Here is a 17,323-nt window from a genome sequence, read left to right as displayed (position 1 = left end):
TCTTCAGTATCAGGTGTGTTGGTGAGCGGAAACATCTAAAACCTGCAGGACTCCGGATCTCGAGGACCGGAATTGGTGAACCCTAATCTAGAAAAACACTTGTTAAAGCAGAGACGTCTGCCAGGCTCCCAAATTATTATTATTTTTTTTACATCATGTTGATAAGTCTTCAGAGAAATGGTCACAGAATGTTTCATATCTTTGTTTATTTACATAGCGAGGGCGTTACAACTCAATTCCTTTTCAGCGTTTTTTTTTTTAAATTTTTATTATAAATACACCACGCATTAAAATATATCCTTCAAACCCCTTTGGTGCATCATCATCATCATCATCATCATCATAATAATACAACAAATGATTTAAAGGGTACAGCCCGATTCGTATTTGTTTTTTAAATGTTAGTAAATCATGCAACTGAGAAAAATATTGTGTAGGAAAATAAAAGGATATAGGCTAGATAATTAGGCTTTGCTTTACAAAGGAGCTTTAACATCAAAAAATACAAACACTGAAGCTGGTGGCAAAAAAAAAAAAAGAGCTGAAGAACGAAATAGAATGTGTTAATGGCTTCCAGCAGTGGCGCGTATACAGTACATACAGTCACGTCAATATTAACATTCATGAGTGTTTAATGTGGATTGTGAGATAAACCTGATCGCATCCTGCTCGTTCAGTCATGCAAGCGTCAAAACCACAGCACCGTCTTTATAATATGCGGCAGCCGTCCTCAACGTCTTGACATGGTTTTTTTTTTGCAGGCACTTTAAGGGTTTCTAACATTGAGCGAGCACAGGGTTAGTCGCGAGTGAGATTTTTGCATAAATTCCGGCTACAGTGAAAGTCCAGGTGAAGGTTTCTGGAAGACACGGGAGTACTATATCTAAAAAGGAGCACATGGTGACGTCAGGACAAGAGGGGCAAGACATTGGTGTCCTCACATACTAATCGGTGGGGTCCTGGAGAAGCAGCGACTACTTGGGTTACTTTGGTGTCAAGAGTCCAGAAAGTCAGATTGATGTATTGATGGTCTACCAGTGCATGGGAATGTGCTCTTTACTGGTTCCCATTGAGTTGTTAAGTCCAGGTTTTAAGAGAGACGTCGGGAATGGAGTCCTGCTGTAGTTTAGTAGGCGTCACAATCAAGGACAAAGATCTTGAAGCTTAACGTTGAGAGAGACATTCTTCATGTCAGCAATCGTGTCGAGACTCCTAATTCTGCTCTGCAGTGCGGCCTTCAGCTTTCAATATATTCATTGTTGGAGAAATATGTTCTAAGAATATGTTCTTTCGGTTGTCGTGTTACACTCAAAGCTAATTTCCTGTCTGTAACAGTGATTAAACAATAAAATATACACAGGTGAATGTATATAGGTCAACAAAAAAGTCTAAGTTGTACAAAATGAAATATCTAAAGTCTTGCAACAACCACATGCAGAGCAGAAACAAGGTAGTCTTGAGTCCACTGACATTTAGGCATCTCGGTGGCTTTGTCGATCCTCAATATCGGCGGCCATAACTCGGCGAACTGTACGAGGAGGAGGAGGAGGAGAAGGTGGTGGTGAAACTGGACCCAGTTGCGTCAAAGCTTCCTCTTCTGGAGCCGGTTCTAGAGCCTGAGCGCGAGCCGGAAGCCGAGCCTGAGCCGCTGACGCTGTAGGGGCTGTAGAGGCCTTTACTGGACTGGGAGGAGGCTTCCAGAAGCCTGAGGCCGGTGCCCTCCTCAATCATGCTTCTGTCCAACGCATCCTTGTAGGAAATTTTGAGTTTGGTTTTGGGACATGTGAGGTACTTTGAGTGCGTGTTGACGTCGCGGAGCTTCTGTGCGGTGCGAGCATCCAAGGTGCCCTTCTTCAAGGCGTCGTCCAGTGAGACTCTGCTGGTGACGTCTGGTTCAATTAAACCACCAGTCAGATATTGGACTTCTAGGAACCGCTGACCGGCCTCGTAGTACAACCAGCCTTTCTTGAGGGCTTGAGCCGCTGACATTTTGGTTTTGGTTCGGGGGTCCTCGAATCCATGGCAAGCCTTCTGCGCAAGGCTGATGCGGTCCACCATGATCTTGTCCACAAGCCCTTTGTTCACTGCGTCTGTGACAGAGAATTTTTCACCAGTGTTTGGGTCGATGAGTCCTCCAGTGCAGGCCTGAGCTTCCAGCAGTCTCTGACCGGTTATGTTATCCACAAGGTTTCGGTGAATGGCCTCGGTGACTGACACCTTCTCTAGCGTTTCCGTGTCCAAGATTCCGGCTACGGGGCCGCTTTCCTCGGTGGGGTCATTCCATGTGACAGGCGGTGTTTTTATGGAAGGCATCGGACTTGAGGTGTAAGAGGAAGTGGATCCAAAGGAGGATGACCGTGATCTAACACCGCTGGAATTTCCAGATAGCATGTCTGCAAACTCAGTGATAGATAGATTTCCAGAGCGGTATTGGTCCAGAGCCGACTTCTCAATCAGGCCGCTTGAAATGGCATCATCAATGTCGTACTGTCGTCCAGATCTCCTATCGATGATTTTGGATTTTACAACTCCATCAGACGAGGTGCTGGTAATTTCCTCCCATTCGCACTCCTGTTCTGCTAGCTCCAAATAGGTCTGGTGGTCAATGAGTCCTTTCTGGTAGGCCTCGTACACAGACATCTCCTTGCCTGTCTCCGGATCGACGATGACAACTCTGCGTTTGCGAACAGATGACTTGGAGGAAGTCTTCCTTTCCCGCTTCTTTTCCTTCAGCAACAGGAGAGCAAGCCCCGTTTGAGGGTCCGTCATGCATCTCTCCAAGAGCTGCAGGTAAGTAAGGTTTTCCTCTGTGTTGGGGTCAAAGAAGCCCTTAGTGTCATCAGATGGGTCAGTGAGGATCTGGTTCATCTCTTCGTCAAAGAGGCCGCGTTCGTATGCCGCTTCCACTGGCAAGCGGTGACTTTCCTGGGGGTCAATGATTCCACCCGTGGCAATCTGAGCCTCTAGCAGGCGGATGCCGTGGTCTTTCAAGATCAAGTCCTTTTTCATGGCCTGGAACAATGAGATGACCTTGCCAGAATAAGGATCCCTGTAGCCTGTGACCGCTCGCTCGGCTGACAGCAGCTTGTCTTTAAACTCTGGACCCACGACACCCATCTTAACGGCTTCGTTGACATTCAGTTTGAGATTTTTGATGGGGTCGATCACATACCCCGTCGCAGCCTGGGCCTCAAGAAGCTCAAAGGCAGTTCCTGGTCTGATCATGTTCTTCTTCATGGCTTGGTAGATGGACAAGCAGTCTTTGGTGGATTCCACAAAGACACCGGCAATGGAGCTGATGCCTTCGAGGTACTTCTTCAGGTCCCTGCTGGCCTCCTCCACGCTGATGGTGCCCTGAGTAAGTTCATTGTACATCTTTTGGTCAATAATCTGAGAACGAAGCAGCTCATCCACGGTGATTGGCTTCCTGAGACCCTTGAAGAGAAGTCTCCTGTCCGCTAGAGACAGCAGCTTCAGTCCACTCTCTTTGTCCAGCCGACATCTTTTCAGCAGCTGAGCGTAGGACACATTCTCATCTGTCGTGGGGTCGGTATAACCTTGCACGTCGGCGGTGGGCTCAGATATTCTGTCCAGTGTCTCTTTGTTGATGTACCCGCGCTGCATGGCAACGTCTGCGGGCAGGCGGAAGTAGTATTCGGGATCCATTAACCCCCCGGTGGAATTCTGGGCTTCCAGGAGCCTCAAAGCATAATCCTCAGGAACCAGATCTTTCTTCATTGCCTGGAAGAGAGAAATCACTTTTCCGGTGTATGGATCCTTGTAGCCTGTCACAGCTCTTTCAGCAGAGAGAAGTTTGTCGTGAAGTTCAGGCCCCACAAGCCCCTTGCGCACAGCTTCATCCACTGTGAGAAGTTCGTCTTTCACCGGATCGATGATAAAGCCAGTTGCTGCTTGGGCCTCAAGAAGTGTCAGAGCAGCTTCAGGCTTAATCTTCCCGTTTTTCATGGCTTGATAGATACTGATCTTGCTTGGTGTGTCCGACATAATACCAGCAATGGAACCAGTTCCAAATAGGTACTGTTTGACCGACGGCATTGCCATGATCTCACTAATGGTCATTTTTTCTTGTTTCAAGAGGTTGTAAGTCTGCAAGTCTATAATTCGAGCACTGTAAAGCTCCTCAATTGTAATCCTCCTCCTGATGATGTCGCACGACATGCCCTGCTCAGCCTTTTCGGCCTCCCTTTGCTCAATGATTTCAATGATGATAATGAGCATCCTGTCCTTTGTGATTGTACCCAAGCGATACTGTTCCATGAGGCGGCGTCTCTCCTCCTCGGGAAGCATGTTTGAGTTCATGATCTCCCAGATGGTCATGCTCTTGCCTTCGAAGCTCTTGTGCGGGATCTCAATTTTAGTGTTGGCCAGATCTGTCTGGGCTTGCTCCTCAGTGTACTCGTAGGACTTCTCAGCAGGAGGCGCCACTTCAGCTTTGGACAGTGGCAGGTAGCACAAACCAGAGTTGGGGTCTTTGACACATTTCTCCAGAAGCTGCTTGTATGTGACACTTTCTTTGGTATTGGGATTTGTGAAGCACTGTACGTCACCGGAGGATTCGTTTAAAGATTTGGCCATTTGTTTACTTAAATAGCCACGCTGAACAGCGACATCAGTGGGAACACGGTGGCTACCGATGGGGTCAATGATGCCTCCTGTGTTGAGCTGAGCCTCCAGGAGAGGAATAGCATGCTCCCGCAGCACCAGCTCTTTCTTCAGGGCTTGGAACAGAGAAATCTTATTGCCTGTGTATGGATCTTTGTATCCCATCACTGCTTTTTCAGCAGAGAGAAGTTTCTCATGAAGCTCTGGGCCAACAGCTCCGGCCTTGACGGCATCATCCACTGAATATTTCATGTTTTTGACAGGGTCCGTTATGAAACCAGTTCCAGCTTGGGCTTCAAGCAGTGCGAGGCCAGTGGAGGGCTGCAGAATGTTATTTTTCATAGCTTGATATATGCTCAGCTTTTCCTTTGTTCCTTCCATTGCAATGGCATCTATGCGCTCTGTGCCTTGCAGATACTTTTTAACTTTATCATCTTCACTCACTTCCTGAGGAGTCTTTGTGCCCTGTTGGAGCTGATCAAATGTGGCCTTGTCGATGATGTTGGCATCCATCAATGCACTGGCGGGAACTGGTTCCCTAAGACCTTCAAAGCAGAGTTTTTCTTTTTCCTGGGTCTCTTTTTCCTCCACAATGGTCATTACAACCTTTATTAACTTTTCTATTGTCACATGGCCCATTCGGTACTGACGAATCAGTTCAATTCTCTTCTCCTCTGTGATGTACGTGGAGGTGATGATTTCCCAGATTGTGACCTTTCTGCCTCTGAAAGGTCCATAGTCCAGCTCCACGGTGCTCTGGTTCAACGCCTCTTTGGTTTTGGCCTCTGTAATCTGTTGATCCTCTTTGGGCTTAGGAGCCTTCTTTGAGAGCGAGAGCAAGGGAAGTCCAGTTTCATTGTCAGAGATGCATTTCTTCATCAACTGTGCATAGGTGGCATATTCCTGTGTGTTGGGATCATTGAAGACCTTGGTCTCGTCCATAGACTTGCTCAAGTTCTTGCTGGTTTCCTCGTCCAAATAGCCACGTTTGCAGGCAACCTCGTGTGGGACGCGATAGCTTTTAACTGGGTCAATAATTCCCCCAGTGGAGAGTTGGGCTTCTAACAGACGGATGCCATGATCCCTCTTGATGAGACCTTTATTAATGGCTTCAAACAGAGACACCTTCTTGCCAGAGTAAGGATCTTTGTAGCCACTGACAGCTCGTTCTGCAGATAGCAGTCGCTCGTGAAGTTCTGGGCCCACCAAGCCCGACTTGACGGCTTCGTCGACAGGCACCCGCTCATTTTTGACGGGATCGATTATGAAGCCAGTTGCCGCCTGAGCCTCGAGAAGATTAATGGCAATCTCGGGTGAGAGAAGCTCTTTCTTCATGGCTTGATAGAAAGGCATTTTCTCCTTGGTTGGTTCGTTAAACAGTCCAGCTATGCTTGGTGTTCCTTGGAGCGCTTTCTTCACAGGATCCATTTCAGAGATCTCTTTGACGGTCATTTTGCCGTTACTTAGCTTGTTGAATACGTCTTTGCTTATAACCTTCGACTCCAGAAGTTCACTAGCGGGCACAGGAGCCCTAAGGCCGATCAACACGTTTTTGTTGTTCTTCTCCTTATCCTCCACAACGGTGATAACAATTTTGATGATCTTCTCCACCGTAATCTTGCCTGTTTTGTACTGGCGGATCAGCTCTCGTCGCTGCTCTTCTGTAAAATACTCGGAGTTGATCACTTCCCAAATGGTGACGGTCTTTCCTTTGAACCTGCCAAAGGGCACGTTCACGTTGGAATTGCTGAACACTTCTTTCATCTCAGCATCTGTGTAAGTCCTCTCACTTTGGGCGGCTTTTTCGGTCACAGGTAGAATCATCAAGCCTGACCCCGCATCCTTGGTGCATTTGTCCAGTAGCTGCTTGTAGGTGAGGGCCTCCTGGGTGCTGGGTTCTACAAACAACTTGTATTCCGGCATTTGTTTATTCATCTCAGTGTCGAACTGCTCCTGCTTGCAGGCTGTCTGCAGCGGGACTCTATGGCTGTTGATGGGGTCAATGATTCCACCAGTTGCAAGCTGCACATCCAGGAACTTGGTGGCCTGCTCCTTCTCGATCAGACCTTTCTTCATGGCCTCGAAAAGGGAAATTTTGTCTCCTGTGTAAGGGTCTTTGAAGCCTGTGGCAGCTCGCTCAGCAGACAGCATTTTGTCATGGAGTTCGGGGCCAATCAGCTGCTCCTTAACAGCCTCGTCCACAGAGAGGAGTTTGTTTTTAACAGGATCTATGAGGTAGCCAGAAGCTGCCTGAGCTTCCAGCAGCATTACGGCTGTATCGGGTGTAATCTTATTGTCTTTCATGGCCTGATAGACGCTCAGTTTCTCCTTTGACGGAGTCAAGACGCCAGCGATGCAGCTTTGGCCATTAAGACATGACTGGATCTTGTCTGTCTTTGCGAGGTCTTGCACTGAGACTTTACCCTTCTTCAGTTTGTCCAACTCTTTTTTGGTCAGGACGCCGATGTCGTGAAGCCTCTCAGCAGGAACCTTGTCCCTTATTCCATCAAAAGCCCAAGGTGAATCTTTCTTCTCGCCATCAACTTCAGAGCCGTTATAAATTTTCTTTGTTGTGACCGACACTGTGGCAGAGACTAACTGTTCCCCAGCATCCTTCTCTGTCTGGACCTCAATTTCTTTTCTTTTTGATGCACTTTCTTTGGACGCTACCTCGAGATTGTTGAGTTTTTCCCTCAGTTTTTTGTTCTCATCTCCCAACAGCTTCTCTTGTTCATTCCTTTTCTTTTCAAGCACCTCCATTTCCTTCTGCTTCTTCTTCATCTCTGCCTCAGCTTCCTTTTGCTTCCTCAAAGCATCATCCATGATTGCCTGTAGCTTGTTCCGCTCATCCTCCATCAGTTTTTGCTGACGCTCTTGCTCCTCTTTCAGAGCCTTGGCCCTGCTTACTTCATCCTTGAACTGTTTTTCCAGCTTTTTCTTCTCGTCTTCCACCTCCCTCTCTCTTTTCAACAGCAGCTCCTTCTCGGTGAGGAAGGTATTTTGAAGAATGACTTTCTGTTGTTCAATTTCCTCTTTTTGGGCAACGGCCATCTATAAAACAAGAAAAGAACCAGTAAAAAACTGTGAATTCATTAAAGAGTGTTTGTTACTTTTGTTACATTACCTCTTTGGAATTTTTCTGAAGTTCCTCCGCCTCTTTTTTCAGCTTCTCCCGCTCTTTTTCCAGGTCAGAGATGGCTTTCTTGAGGTCGTCGGCCTCTTTGGTGCTCTGCAGCCGTTGAGTCTCCAGCTTTTGCACCACAGTCTCAGTGGCTTTCTGTTGCGAGTCTCCAAGACGAGCTTTGGCCTCATCTGCCTGCTTCTTGAACTTCTTGGCCTCCTCCTGGGCTTTAGCCTGAGCATCACTGAGCTCTTTCACCTTCAGCTTCAACTTCTCCGCCTCGGCTGACACCTCCTGCTTTCTCTTTCGCTCGGCCTCCAGGGATTTCTGGAAGCCTTCGGTCTCATCGTCCAGCCGCTGCTGGATCTGCTGATTGTCCTCCAGGAGCTTCTTGGCCGCCTCCTGTGCCTTGTCCTTCTGCCTCTGGAGGTCCTCTGCCTCAGCTTTCAACTTGGTAGCCTCCTGGATGGCCTGCATTTTCTCCTTGAGCATTTTCTCTGCTAGTGCCCGCTGTTCGGCTAAGTCAGACTCTGCAGTCTTTCTGAGTTTGGCAGCTTCCTCGGCCTCCGCACTGAGCCGAGCTGCTTCTTCCGCCAGGGTCTTCATCCTCCCTGCTTCATCTGCAAGCAGTTTCTTTGTGTTATCTTTGTCCTTTTGCATGAGACGCTTGTTTTCGCTCTCAATTGTTATCTTAAGCTTAACAAGCTGCTCCATCTGAATCCTGACTTTGGCGAGTTCGTCCTCTACCAGCGCCTTCTGTTTGACGGCGTCATTGACCTCGCCCTTTACCCGCTGGAGCTCCTCGTCCAAAACGGCTTTCTGCTTGTCAGTTTCCTCCAACTGCAGTTTGATCGTTGACAGTTCCTTCTCAACCTGCGACTTCTGCTTCACCGCTTGCTCGGCCTCCTTCTTGTGCTTGTTCATTTCGGCATCGGCCTGCTTCTTTTGCTTGAGAGCCGCGGCCTCAGCTTCCGCTCGCTTGGAGGCCTCCTTTTCTGCCTCTTTCCGCAGTTTCTCTGCATCCTTCTGAGCTTTGGCCTGCTTGGCGGCTTCATCCTCCGCAGCTTTTTTCTGCTTTTCAGCCTCCTCGGCTTTCTGGCGGAACAGCGCCGCCTCTTTTTCTGCTTTCTCTTTGGCCTTTTCAGCTTCACGTGCAAGTTTTTTGGCATTCTCAAACTCCTCCTTCAGCTTCTCCTGCGCAAGATCGCCCTCTTTGTTCTTGCTGAGGACATCTTGAGCTTTTTGCTCAGCGGCGCTGCATTTCTGCGCGGCCTCCTTGGCCAGAAGCACCTGCTGCCCTGCATCCTTCTCGGCTTTCTCCCGCTGCTTCTTAGCTTCCGCCGCTTTCTTTTTCAGACGCTCCACCTCCTCCTGAGCGGCTTTGCACTGCCGCGCCGCCTCTTCCTCCGCTGCCGTGATCCTCTTAACCTTCTCCTCAGCTTCCTTTCGCTTCTTCTCCTCATCTGCAGCAAGCTTCTTCAACGTCTCAGCTTCCTTCTCCGCTTTAAGTTTACTCTTTTCCGTGTCGTCCGCAATCCGTTTCAGCTTCTTTAATTCATTCTCTAAATCGGATTTGTCCTTTGAGGCCTTCTCAAAGTTGATCCTAATGATGTGGATCTCCTCCTCCACCACTTTCCTTTGTCTGAGAGTTTCCTCAATGATTGTTTTCTGTCGATCCAATTCAGTGTTAGATGAGCTCTGCAGATGCTGCATTTTTTCAGCAATGTCTTGTTTGTGCTGAGCTGCCTGATCCTCCAGCAGTTTCCTCTGGTAGGCTTCATCCTCAGCTTGTCTTTTCAGCCTTTCGTTCTCGGCCTCTTTGGCTTTCAGGGCGATCTCGGCTTCCGTCTTGAGACGGGTTGCCTCATTAATGGCGGCCAGTTTCTCCTTGAGGATTTTCTCCGCTTCGGCACGCTGTTTGGCCGCCTCCTCCTCGGCAAGCTGCCTCTGTTTCTTGGCCTCCTCAGCCACAGACCTCAGCCTGGTCGCTTCATCTGCAAGTTGCTTCATTTTTAAGACTTCCGACTCGAGGAGCTGTTTGGTCTTTTCCGTGGTGGACAGCGTCTCCTTCTCTGCTTTCATCTTCATCTGGAGAAGTGCATCCATTTCGCTTCGTACCTTGGCCAGCTCCTCCTCCAGCTTCTTCCTTTGGTTTTCAGCGGCATTGACTTCATTCTTTAGACGCTGGAGCTCGTTGTCCAGGAGGCTCCTCTGTTGCTCGGCATGTTCAAAGTCGGCCTTGAGGCGGATGCATTCTTGCTCGGCTGACAGCTTCTGGTGGGCGATCTGCTCAGCGAAAGTCCTTTGTTTGTCCAGTTCTTTCTCGGCATTCTCTTTCTGTTTAAGGGCGGCCTCTTCTGCCTTTGCCTTTTTCTTGGCGTCACGCTCGGCCTCCACTTTTTGCCTCTCTGCTTCTTCCTGCGCCTGGCTCTTCCTCTGGGCCTCCTCCTCGGCTTGCAGCCTCAAGCGGAGAGCCTCGTTGGCCTTTTGCCTCCACGTCTCCAGCTCCTTCTCTGCCTGTTCTTGAGCTTTTCTGGCCTCCTCTTGCTGTTTACGGAGCTTCTCGGCTTCCTCCTGCAACTGAAGCACAGTGCCCTGCTCTTTCTTGAGGGACTCCTCAAGTTTGGTTGCCCTCTCATTGAAGGATTTGGAGGTGTTCTGCAACTGGACAGCAGCACTCTTTTGTGCCACCTCTTCCACCACCATGACCTGCCGGAGTTTCTCCTCCTCCGCCTGTTTCATGCGCCGCTCGGCCTCCTCCGCTTGCATCTTAAACTTCTGTAGGTCGTCCAGGGCTTTCTGCTTCTGCTTGGACGCTTCCTTCTCCGCATCGGCTTTGCGCTTCAGCTCGTCTTCAGCGTTCTTCTTTTTCTGAGTCTCCTCAGCCACCTGCTTGCGAAGCCTCTCAGCCTCCTCCTGAGCAGCTTTACGCAGCTTCTCAGCATCTGTGGCTCTGTCACGGAGCTGCTGAAGCTCCACGTCCGCCGTGCCCTTCTGCTTGATGGTTGTCTCGAGTTGGAGTCGGATGATGCGTATCTCTTCCTCGATCCTCGTCCGACTTATGAGAGCGTCCTCCAACTGAATGCTTTTTGTCTTGATCTCCTGCTCCGACAGACTCTTGAGCTGCTGCAGCTCCTGCTGGATGTTCTGCTTCTGTTTCTCGGCGTCCACGGCGACGTCTTGTCGCTTTCCGGCCTCCTCTTTCATCTTCAACTTGAGAGCCTCAGCCTCTTGTTCGGCCTTGGCCACCGACTGAGCTTGAGCCTTTGCCAGCTGCCTCTGTTTGTCCAACTCAGCTTGGATCTCAGCCAGCTTCTTCCGCTCCGCTTCTTTCAGCTTCTCGGACGCTTTCTGCATTCGTAACCAGTCAGTTTGGGGGTTAGAGAGTTGTTGAAAACATTGATACAAAAATGTCAGCATCATAAGCTATTTTCAATCAGAAAAACACACACAATCACTCCACAACATAAACACAAACGCACTTGTTTTCAGGCACTTTAACTCATTTGCTCCCCAAAACGTATACATTTGTTCTACATTAAATATTACCATGCTCCCAACGACGTATTTATACGTTGTTGTTTTTAAATGCTAGAACATACAGAAGGCTTTGATGCAGCCTCTGAACTGAAGAAACTGCTTGAAGCAATGTTAGTTATTACAAAAACAGCCAGCAGGTGGCAGGAGAGTATAAGAGATCAACCAGGGCCATGTTGCAAAAAGCTCTTGAAACTTAGCTATATTCTCATGCTAATTGCTGCAAAACAGATACAGATAGGAATATACTTTTTTCCTGATGAAAAAAGAGACGCTAATCTTTCTTTTGGTAGGTTCCATGTTTTTATAAAAATCGAACACAATAGTCTGTGGGCCTTGAAAAATCTGTCAAAATCCAGTAAAACAGGCGGGAACGAAGGGGGTTGCTTCAGTGAAAATGGCTGAGTTAAGGGCTTTATATTCATATATCCTTGATATAATAAGGAATAAAAAAAGATGATTTTCTAAAGTGCAGATTATGTTGCTTGTTTGCTAGTGAAGTCCATGGTCATCAAAATTGGAATTAATATGTTACTAACTAGTAATAACAGCCCTTCATGAGCTCTGTAGAGGTAAAAAGTACAGGAACGATACCAAATGATCCTGAACCCTAATTAAAATATAAAATGATGGGACATGATGTAAATCAGCCACAAGACAATTTAAGGATTGCCCTGTTTTCACATTGAACTAGACAAACGACTGGCCAGACATGATTGACAGCTCAAGGGAAGGTTCAGCATTTATATGACTCGGCAGAATTAGATGAGTGAGCAATAAATACTCTGAAATAACATGCCAGCTCAAATGAGCGTTTAAATACTGAGCCTTCACTTTTGCAATGAAAAGATGTCTTTAGGCAAGCACCTGCTTGGGCTTTGTGGTTAACTGGCCTCTTAAGATTAGTATTCATCGTGACAACGCGCTGGCAAGCAATTCAAAAAGGAAATGAGGATGAAAAAAAAGTAATAAATATATGTTAGGTGGAAAGTGAAAGTGCCCTGGGAAACAAGCAAAAGAGTAAGAAAAAAAGAAAAAAGTAAGAAGCTGGTGAAGGAAAACAATGGGAACATTTCAAAAGTAAATAAAGAGGAAAAATCCAAAGTGAAAATAGATGGAAGAGCAGTGTGCGTTGTATATATGTTATATATAAGACTGTATGTTCTGTTTAACTCTGGATTTTTTGTCGTAATTTAAGTTTTGTGTGCAAAACAGGCCCCGATTTTTATATGGTCCATATTGTGATCTTTACATTCGATGATAAGGTATCTCATGCTTCAATTTTGAATTGTCCAGGAATATTGACAAAAGTGCAATTCATCAACTTCCATTGACCAAACGTCACAATTAGAGCATGTAGTTACCTCATCGGCCTCTAGGCGGAAACGTGCGTCCGTGATGAACTTGATGTATTGGCTGACGAGCGTCAAGAGCTCGCTGTAGCGGGTTCTCAGCGCCACATACTGGCAAGCGACGCAAAACGGGGACAACGTTAGATGACTTTAATGATTATTTCAATTTATCGGCCATCTTGCCGGTGAAAACCTGCCTCTTGGATGATGTCATCGGAGGCGCACTCCATTTTGGGCTTCTTCAGTGGCGAGGCAGGCGGGTCTTGCAGGGCTTTGTAGGTCAGGAGCTGGAGCTCATAATCCTTAAAAGGACAAACATAAATCTTTTCATTGTGATCTTACATACCAACCACATTCATATATATACACACGCACACGCACACTCACCTTGACAGAGTCAATGTAGTCTTTGGCATTTTTCTGGCACTTGTCGATCTTGTCCTTGTTCTTCTCAATCTCGTCCAGGAGTTTCTGTAAGAATTGAGAAATAAAAACAATGTAGCCAAACATGTTGACGAATGACTATTTCTAAAACGTGCATGAGCAACATTTAGTTCAAGCAACATGTAGAGGAAATCATTTCTACTGTTTGAGCGATGGAATAGGACCCAAAATGGCTGCTTGAAAGGCCAATGGCCAACTTCCTGTTTTTGGGCATGTTTTTTTGTGCGTTATTTTTATATAGACGCGTCCATCAAACTCTGTGCCAATCGATAAAACTAGACACGGGGGAACGTTTTTTTTCCCCGCCAACTTTCAAGGCCTGATATTCGCCACAAAATGGCTGCTTCAAATATAAAATGGCCAACTTTCTGTTCAATTTCAGGCAATCAGGGATGTGATTTGACCAAAGTGAAATTATCTGAAAATTTAGCCGGGGGGTCTGGGGGCAGTACTTTCAATGCACTCACATGACAAAGAAATAGACAAAACAACAGCATAAATTTTCAATGTATATTGAACTATCCCATATAAAATGGCAGTTTTAGTCAACTCAAAATCAGTCACATTCAAAAACATTGGACTGCCTTTGCTTTTAAAAACTATCACTGAGAATATCAACATATCTAACTCATGTGATTACTAAGTTAACACATAAATAATGTTGAAGAGTTCAAATTTCATGAACAAATAATTGTATCATGACCAAATGAAAAGTAACTCATATTAGAGCATACCACAAATGTCTTTGTTATAGCAGAAGATGTTATCCGTCGGAGTCATGTGCATACACAATGAACTACTTAAAAAAATAAAAATAAAAATAAAAAATCAGATTTTTTTTTTTTTGGGGGGGAGATAAAAAAAAAGCGGAATTCCGCGAATTAGCGGAAAAATCACATCCCTGGGCAATGGTTCGTGAGACTTTTTTCTGCGTCCTGTTACGATAAACATCCAATTTGGTGAAGCTGGTGTCGGGCTGAATTTTTCTAACTTTCCAAAAGTGTGACAGTGACTTTGGGACTTCATGACATGTTCCATGAACACATTCGAAATACCTTCTCCTCTGCGAGCTGCTCCTTCAGTGCCGCTCCGTCCCCAACGGGCAGTGCCTGGATTTCCCCCTGGCGCTGCCTGGCATCTGCCAGCCAGCGCATGAGCAAGTCGTAGCTGTCGCGGTAGGCGCCCATGTGGCGCCGGAGCAGCTCCAGCTCCTGTTTTCGGACCTCCAGCTGAGTCAGCACCGCCTGCCAGCGCTCCTGCGTGCCGGCCACCAGTTGGCGGTAGTGCTCCAGCTCGGCGTCGCGCTCGCTGTGGACGCGCGTCATCTTGTCGTGGACGGCCGACGCTCGCTTGAGCTCGTCCTGCATGCGGTCGAAGACGGCCTGGTCTGCTTCGGATTCGGTTTGCATTTTCTGTTGGACACAAATGGTCAAAACTCCACTAACAAGCCTTCATTTGTACTTCTAGCAAAGTTACACTCTAGAAACAGTTGGGTCAAAAGTAACCCAATTATGGATAAAAAATGAACCGATCCACTTTATGGGTTAACTTGACCCAACTTTTTGGGTTGGTTTATACAAAATGACCCAATTTTTTGACCCAAGTAAAGGATCTGACCAATATTTATGAGTTGGTTTACACTAAAAGACCCATTTCTTGACTCAAAGTTGGGTCAAATCGACCCAAGTAGAGAATTGGTCCATTTTTACTTGGGTTATTTTTGACCCAACAGTTTTTAGTGTAGTTCACAAAAGTGCAGTTGATACCTTTATTTGGCTCTGTTGCTTCTCCGCTTCCTTCTCCTCGGTCGGCACTCTGTGGACGTCCAGAAGACGAGTCTCGTAGCTCTTCAGTGTCTCCTCGGCGTCGTTGGTGTTCCTGATCACCACGTCGATGGCCTTCAACCTGAGAAGAAAAACGTTAGCACCAAGACGATGTGTCTAAAATGTTAACTAAGGGAGGCTTACTTGTCCAGATAGATGGACGAGAGGCCGTAGACGTGGGCCGTCTTCTTCTGCGTCCCGTCCAGTTCCGAGCGCAGCAAGGGGCCGGAGCTGGACGCTTGAGGCGAGGCCAGGACCTCCTCCGCTTTCTCAGCGATGGCGTTTAGTTCTTTCTTCAGGCCTTCCAGCTCGTTTTGGACTTTCTGCCAACAGGAATGAGAATTGTTGAAGCGCCCACAGGACAAAAAATGGCTCCATTTTGGATTTCCACCATCTGCTCAGTGGTCTTCAGGGCGCAGGCTTTGAGCGGCTCTTTGTCGGCAAGCTGGCGTAGTCGCGTCACCGTTCGGTTCTCGCAGCCCTCCAGCCTCAGGCGGAGGTCCTTGAGCTTGGTCAGGTAAATCCTGCACACGGACTCGTCCTGCTCTCCTGGTGGGAGGAGAAAAACCGGGCAAGGGGCACTTAGCACGCATCCGTCAAATCCACAGTGACTTTGGATCGAGGATAAACAGTTTGAACAGGATTAAACATGCCCTCCATTCACGTTAAATCATGTGACAGATCCAGTCCGTCAGTCGTCAATTGACTTCATGCGTGATTAGGACGGTCCCGGTTTTGAAGGGCCGTTGACATTCAAAGCCATGACGAGTGCGGTTAGGAGAGACAACTCAGTGAAGATGATGATGATTGGTGAGGTTAATTAGTGAATGCATGAATGGAACTCGGAAGCACAGCAGTTGCCGTGGCGATCACAAGCTACAACACACACGCTAATTGCACGCGCTGGCGCATCCTGACACACACCGGCCCAGACAACAACACACCAGGACGCACTAAGACACAACCACAAACACACTGACACACTGGGTGACACTTAGATGTAGTCGAGCACCTTACCTGTCTTGGGTGGCACGTAGCCTGTAATTTGAAGCCAACAGTCAACTTATTCATCAATCGTGAACCATGAGATTGATTGATGCGTTTTATGGTCTTAAAACAACAACAAAAAATGAATTCCAGATGCTTTGCTAACTAAAAGCAGCCACGTGGCGAGGAAACCCAAAGGCGGACCAACCTTGTTCTGCGGTGCTGACCAGCGTGTTGTAGTGCTGGTTAGCTTTATTGTAGCTGGACTCCACCTGCATTCGGTCCTCGGCCCCGAAGGCCTGCGAGTCCTGACTGTCCCGCAGGAAGTCCTGGTAGTGCTGCTCCAGGTTCCTCAGGGCCAGCCGGTACTCCTCCACCGTCAGCGTCTTGAACTGGCAAAGAGAGGCGCCGTGAGACTCAACACTCTAAAAACAGTTGGGTCAAAAAGAACCCAATTATGGATCAAAAATGGACGGATCCTCTACTTGGGTCAATTTGACCCAACACTGGGTCAAAAATTGGTCATATTGTATAAAACAACCCACAAAGTTCAGTCAAATAATCTACTTGGGTCAATTTAATATAAATAAAATTTTCTATAAAACAGTTTTTTTTGCACACAAAAAAGGGGGAGGGGCATTTTGTATAAAACAACCCATACCCATACTTGGGTTAATTGGACCCAGTATTACAGAAATGAAATTTGTGTGTGAACCACCTCCGATAGGAAAGTTTGGCGTTACCATGGAGATGTTCCAGGTCTTGATGATATGGATGTCTCGCATGAGGTACTGCCAAGACAGGAGGCTCCTCAGATCCACAAATAAGCTCTGCCACATTGTCTGCAGCTTCTGCAGGTTCCCGTCCAGCCTGAGAACAACAGACAGCACGGGTCAGCGGTCATCGGCGTTTGCAAAGTTGCCATGACGACGCCCCCTGGCGTCCTCACCCAGCGACGCTGTTGACGGCGTCCTTGTTGGTGGGCGGCACCAGGAAGCAGATGGACGGCACAGTCGCCTCGTTGCCCTGCCGGTTGAGCACTCGCCACTTGTACGGTTGCGAGTTGTTGAGCAGGGCGCACTCGTCTCCCCGGTGGACGGTGATCTGAAGGCGGTTAACATGGGACAACATCAGCGCCATCTGCTGCTCAATAGGTGGCATTGCAGGTTGGGACAGGCACTCGGGGAACATTGAGCAAACACTGGGAGACATTCAGACAGAGTGTGACAACCAAGACTTTACCTCCATTTGCTTGAAGTCGCAAGCCGCCTGGATGGGCAGCTTGCTTTTGATGGCGGTGGCCGGGTTGCGCGGCTTCAGCTGCACCACGTTCTTGGCGCGCCTCTTCAGACCTTCCAGGTGAGTTTGGAACTCGGCCAGCTGCTCTTTCTCATCCTGGACACCAACCAGCGACACCGTAAGAAGTCAAGATACTT

At 47.7% G+C, this 17,323-nt stretch overlaps 1 protein-coding gene across 15 annotated transcripts in view; it reads right to left on the bottom strand.

Annotated features, from left to right (window-relative positions):
* Positions 1-188: 188 nt before the first annotated feature.
* The window catches only part of pleca (plectin a), a 67,597-nt gene continuing 50,462 nt past the window's right edge, over positions 189-17,323 (bottom strand). For 11 of the 15 annotated variants that reach the window (XM_077548291.1, XM_077548292.1, XM_077548294.1 and 8 more), the window contains 14 exons: positions 17,130-17,282; positions 16,837-16,991; positions 16,631-16,757; positions 16,096-16,279; positions 15,918-15,938; positions 15,292-15,449; positions 15,045-15,223; positions 14,844-14,982; positions 14,133-14,489; positions 13,021-13,104; positions 12,831-12,935; positions 12,646-12,744; positions 7,748-11,095; positions 189-7,674 (listed from right to left, as the gene is read on the bottom strand). In XM_077548291.1, the coding sequence (XP_077404417.1) occupies positions 1,501-7,674; positions 7,748-11,095; positions 12,646-12,744; positions 12,831-12,935; positions 13,021-13,104; positions 14,133-14,489; positions 14,844-14,982; positions 15,045-15,223; positions 15,292-15,449; positions 15,918-15,938; positions 16,096-16,279; positions 16,631-16,757; positions 16,837-16,991; positions 17,130-17,282 (11,283 nt within the window). In that variant the 3' untranslated portion in view covers positions 189-1,500. The remainder of the gene's footprint in view (positions 7,675-7,747; positions 11,096-12,645; positions 12,745-12,830; positions 12,936-13,020; positions 13,105-14,132; positions 14,490-14,843; positions 14,983-15,044; positions 15,224-15,291; positions 15,450-15,917; positions 15,939-16,095; positions 16,280-16,630; positions 16,758-16,836; positions 16,992-17,129; positions 17,283-17,323) is intronic. The other 4 variants (XM_077548293.1, XM_077548301.1, XM_077548306.1 and 1 more) reach the window with 1 other exon arrangement.

The sequence above is a fragment of the Vanacampus margaritifer genome, chromosome 17 (assembly GCF_051991255.1).
Source record: "Vanacampus margaritifer isolate UIUO_Vmar chromosome 17, RoL_Vmar_1.0, whole genome shotgun sequence".
In the NCBI taxonomy this organism is placed as follows: Eukaryota; Metazoa; Chordata; class Actinopteri; order Syngnathiformes; family Syngnathidae; genus Vanacampus; species Vanacampus margaritifer.
This window is presented reverse-complemented; position numbering and strand designations above follow the sequence as displayed.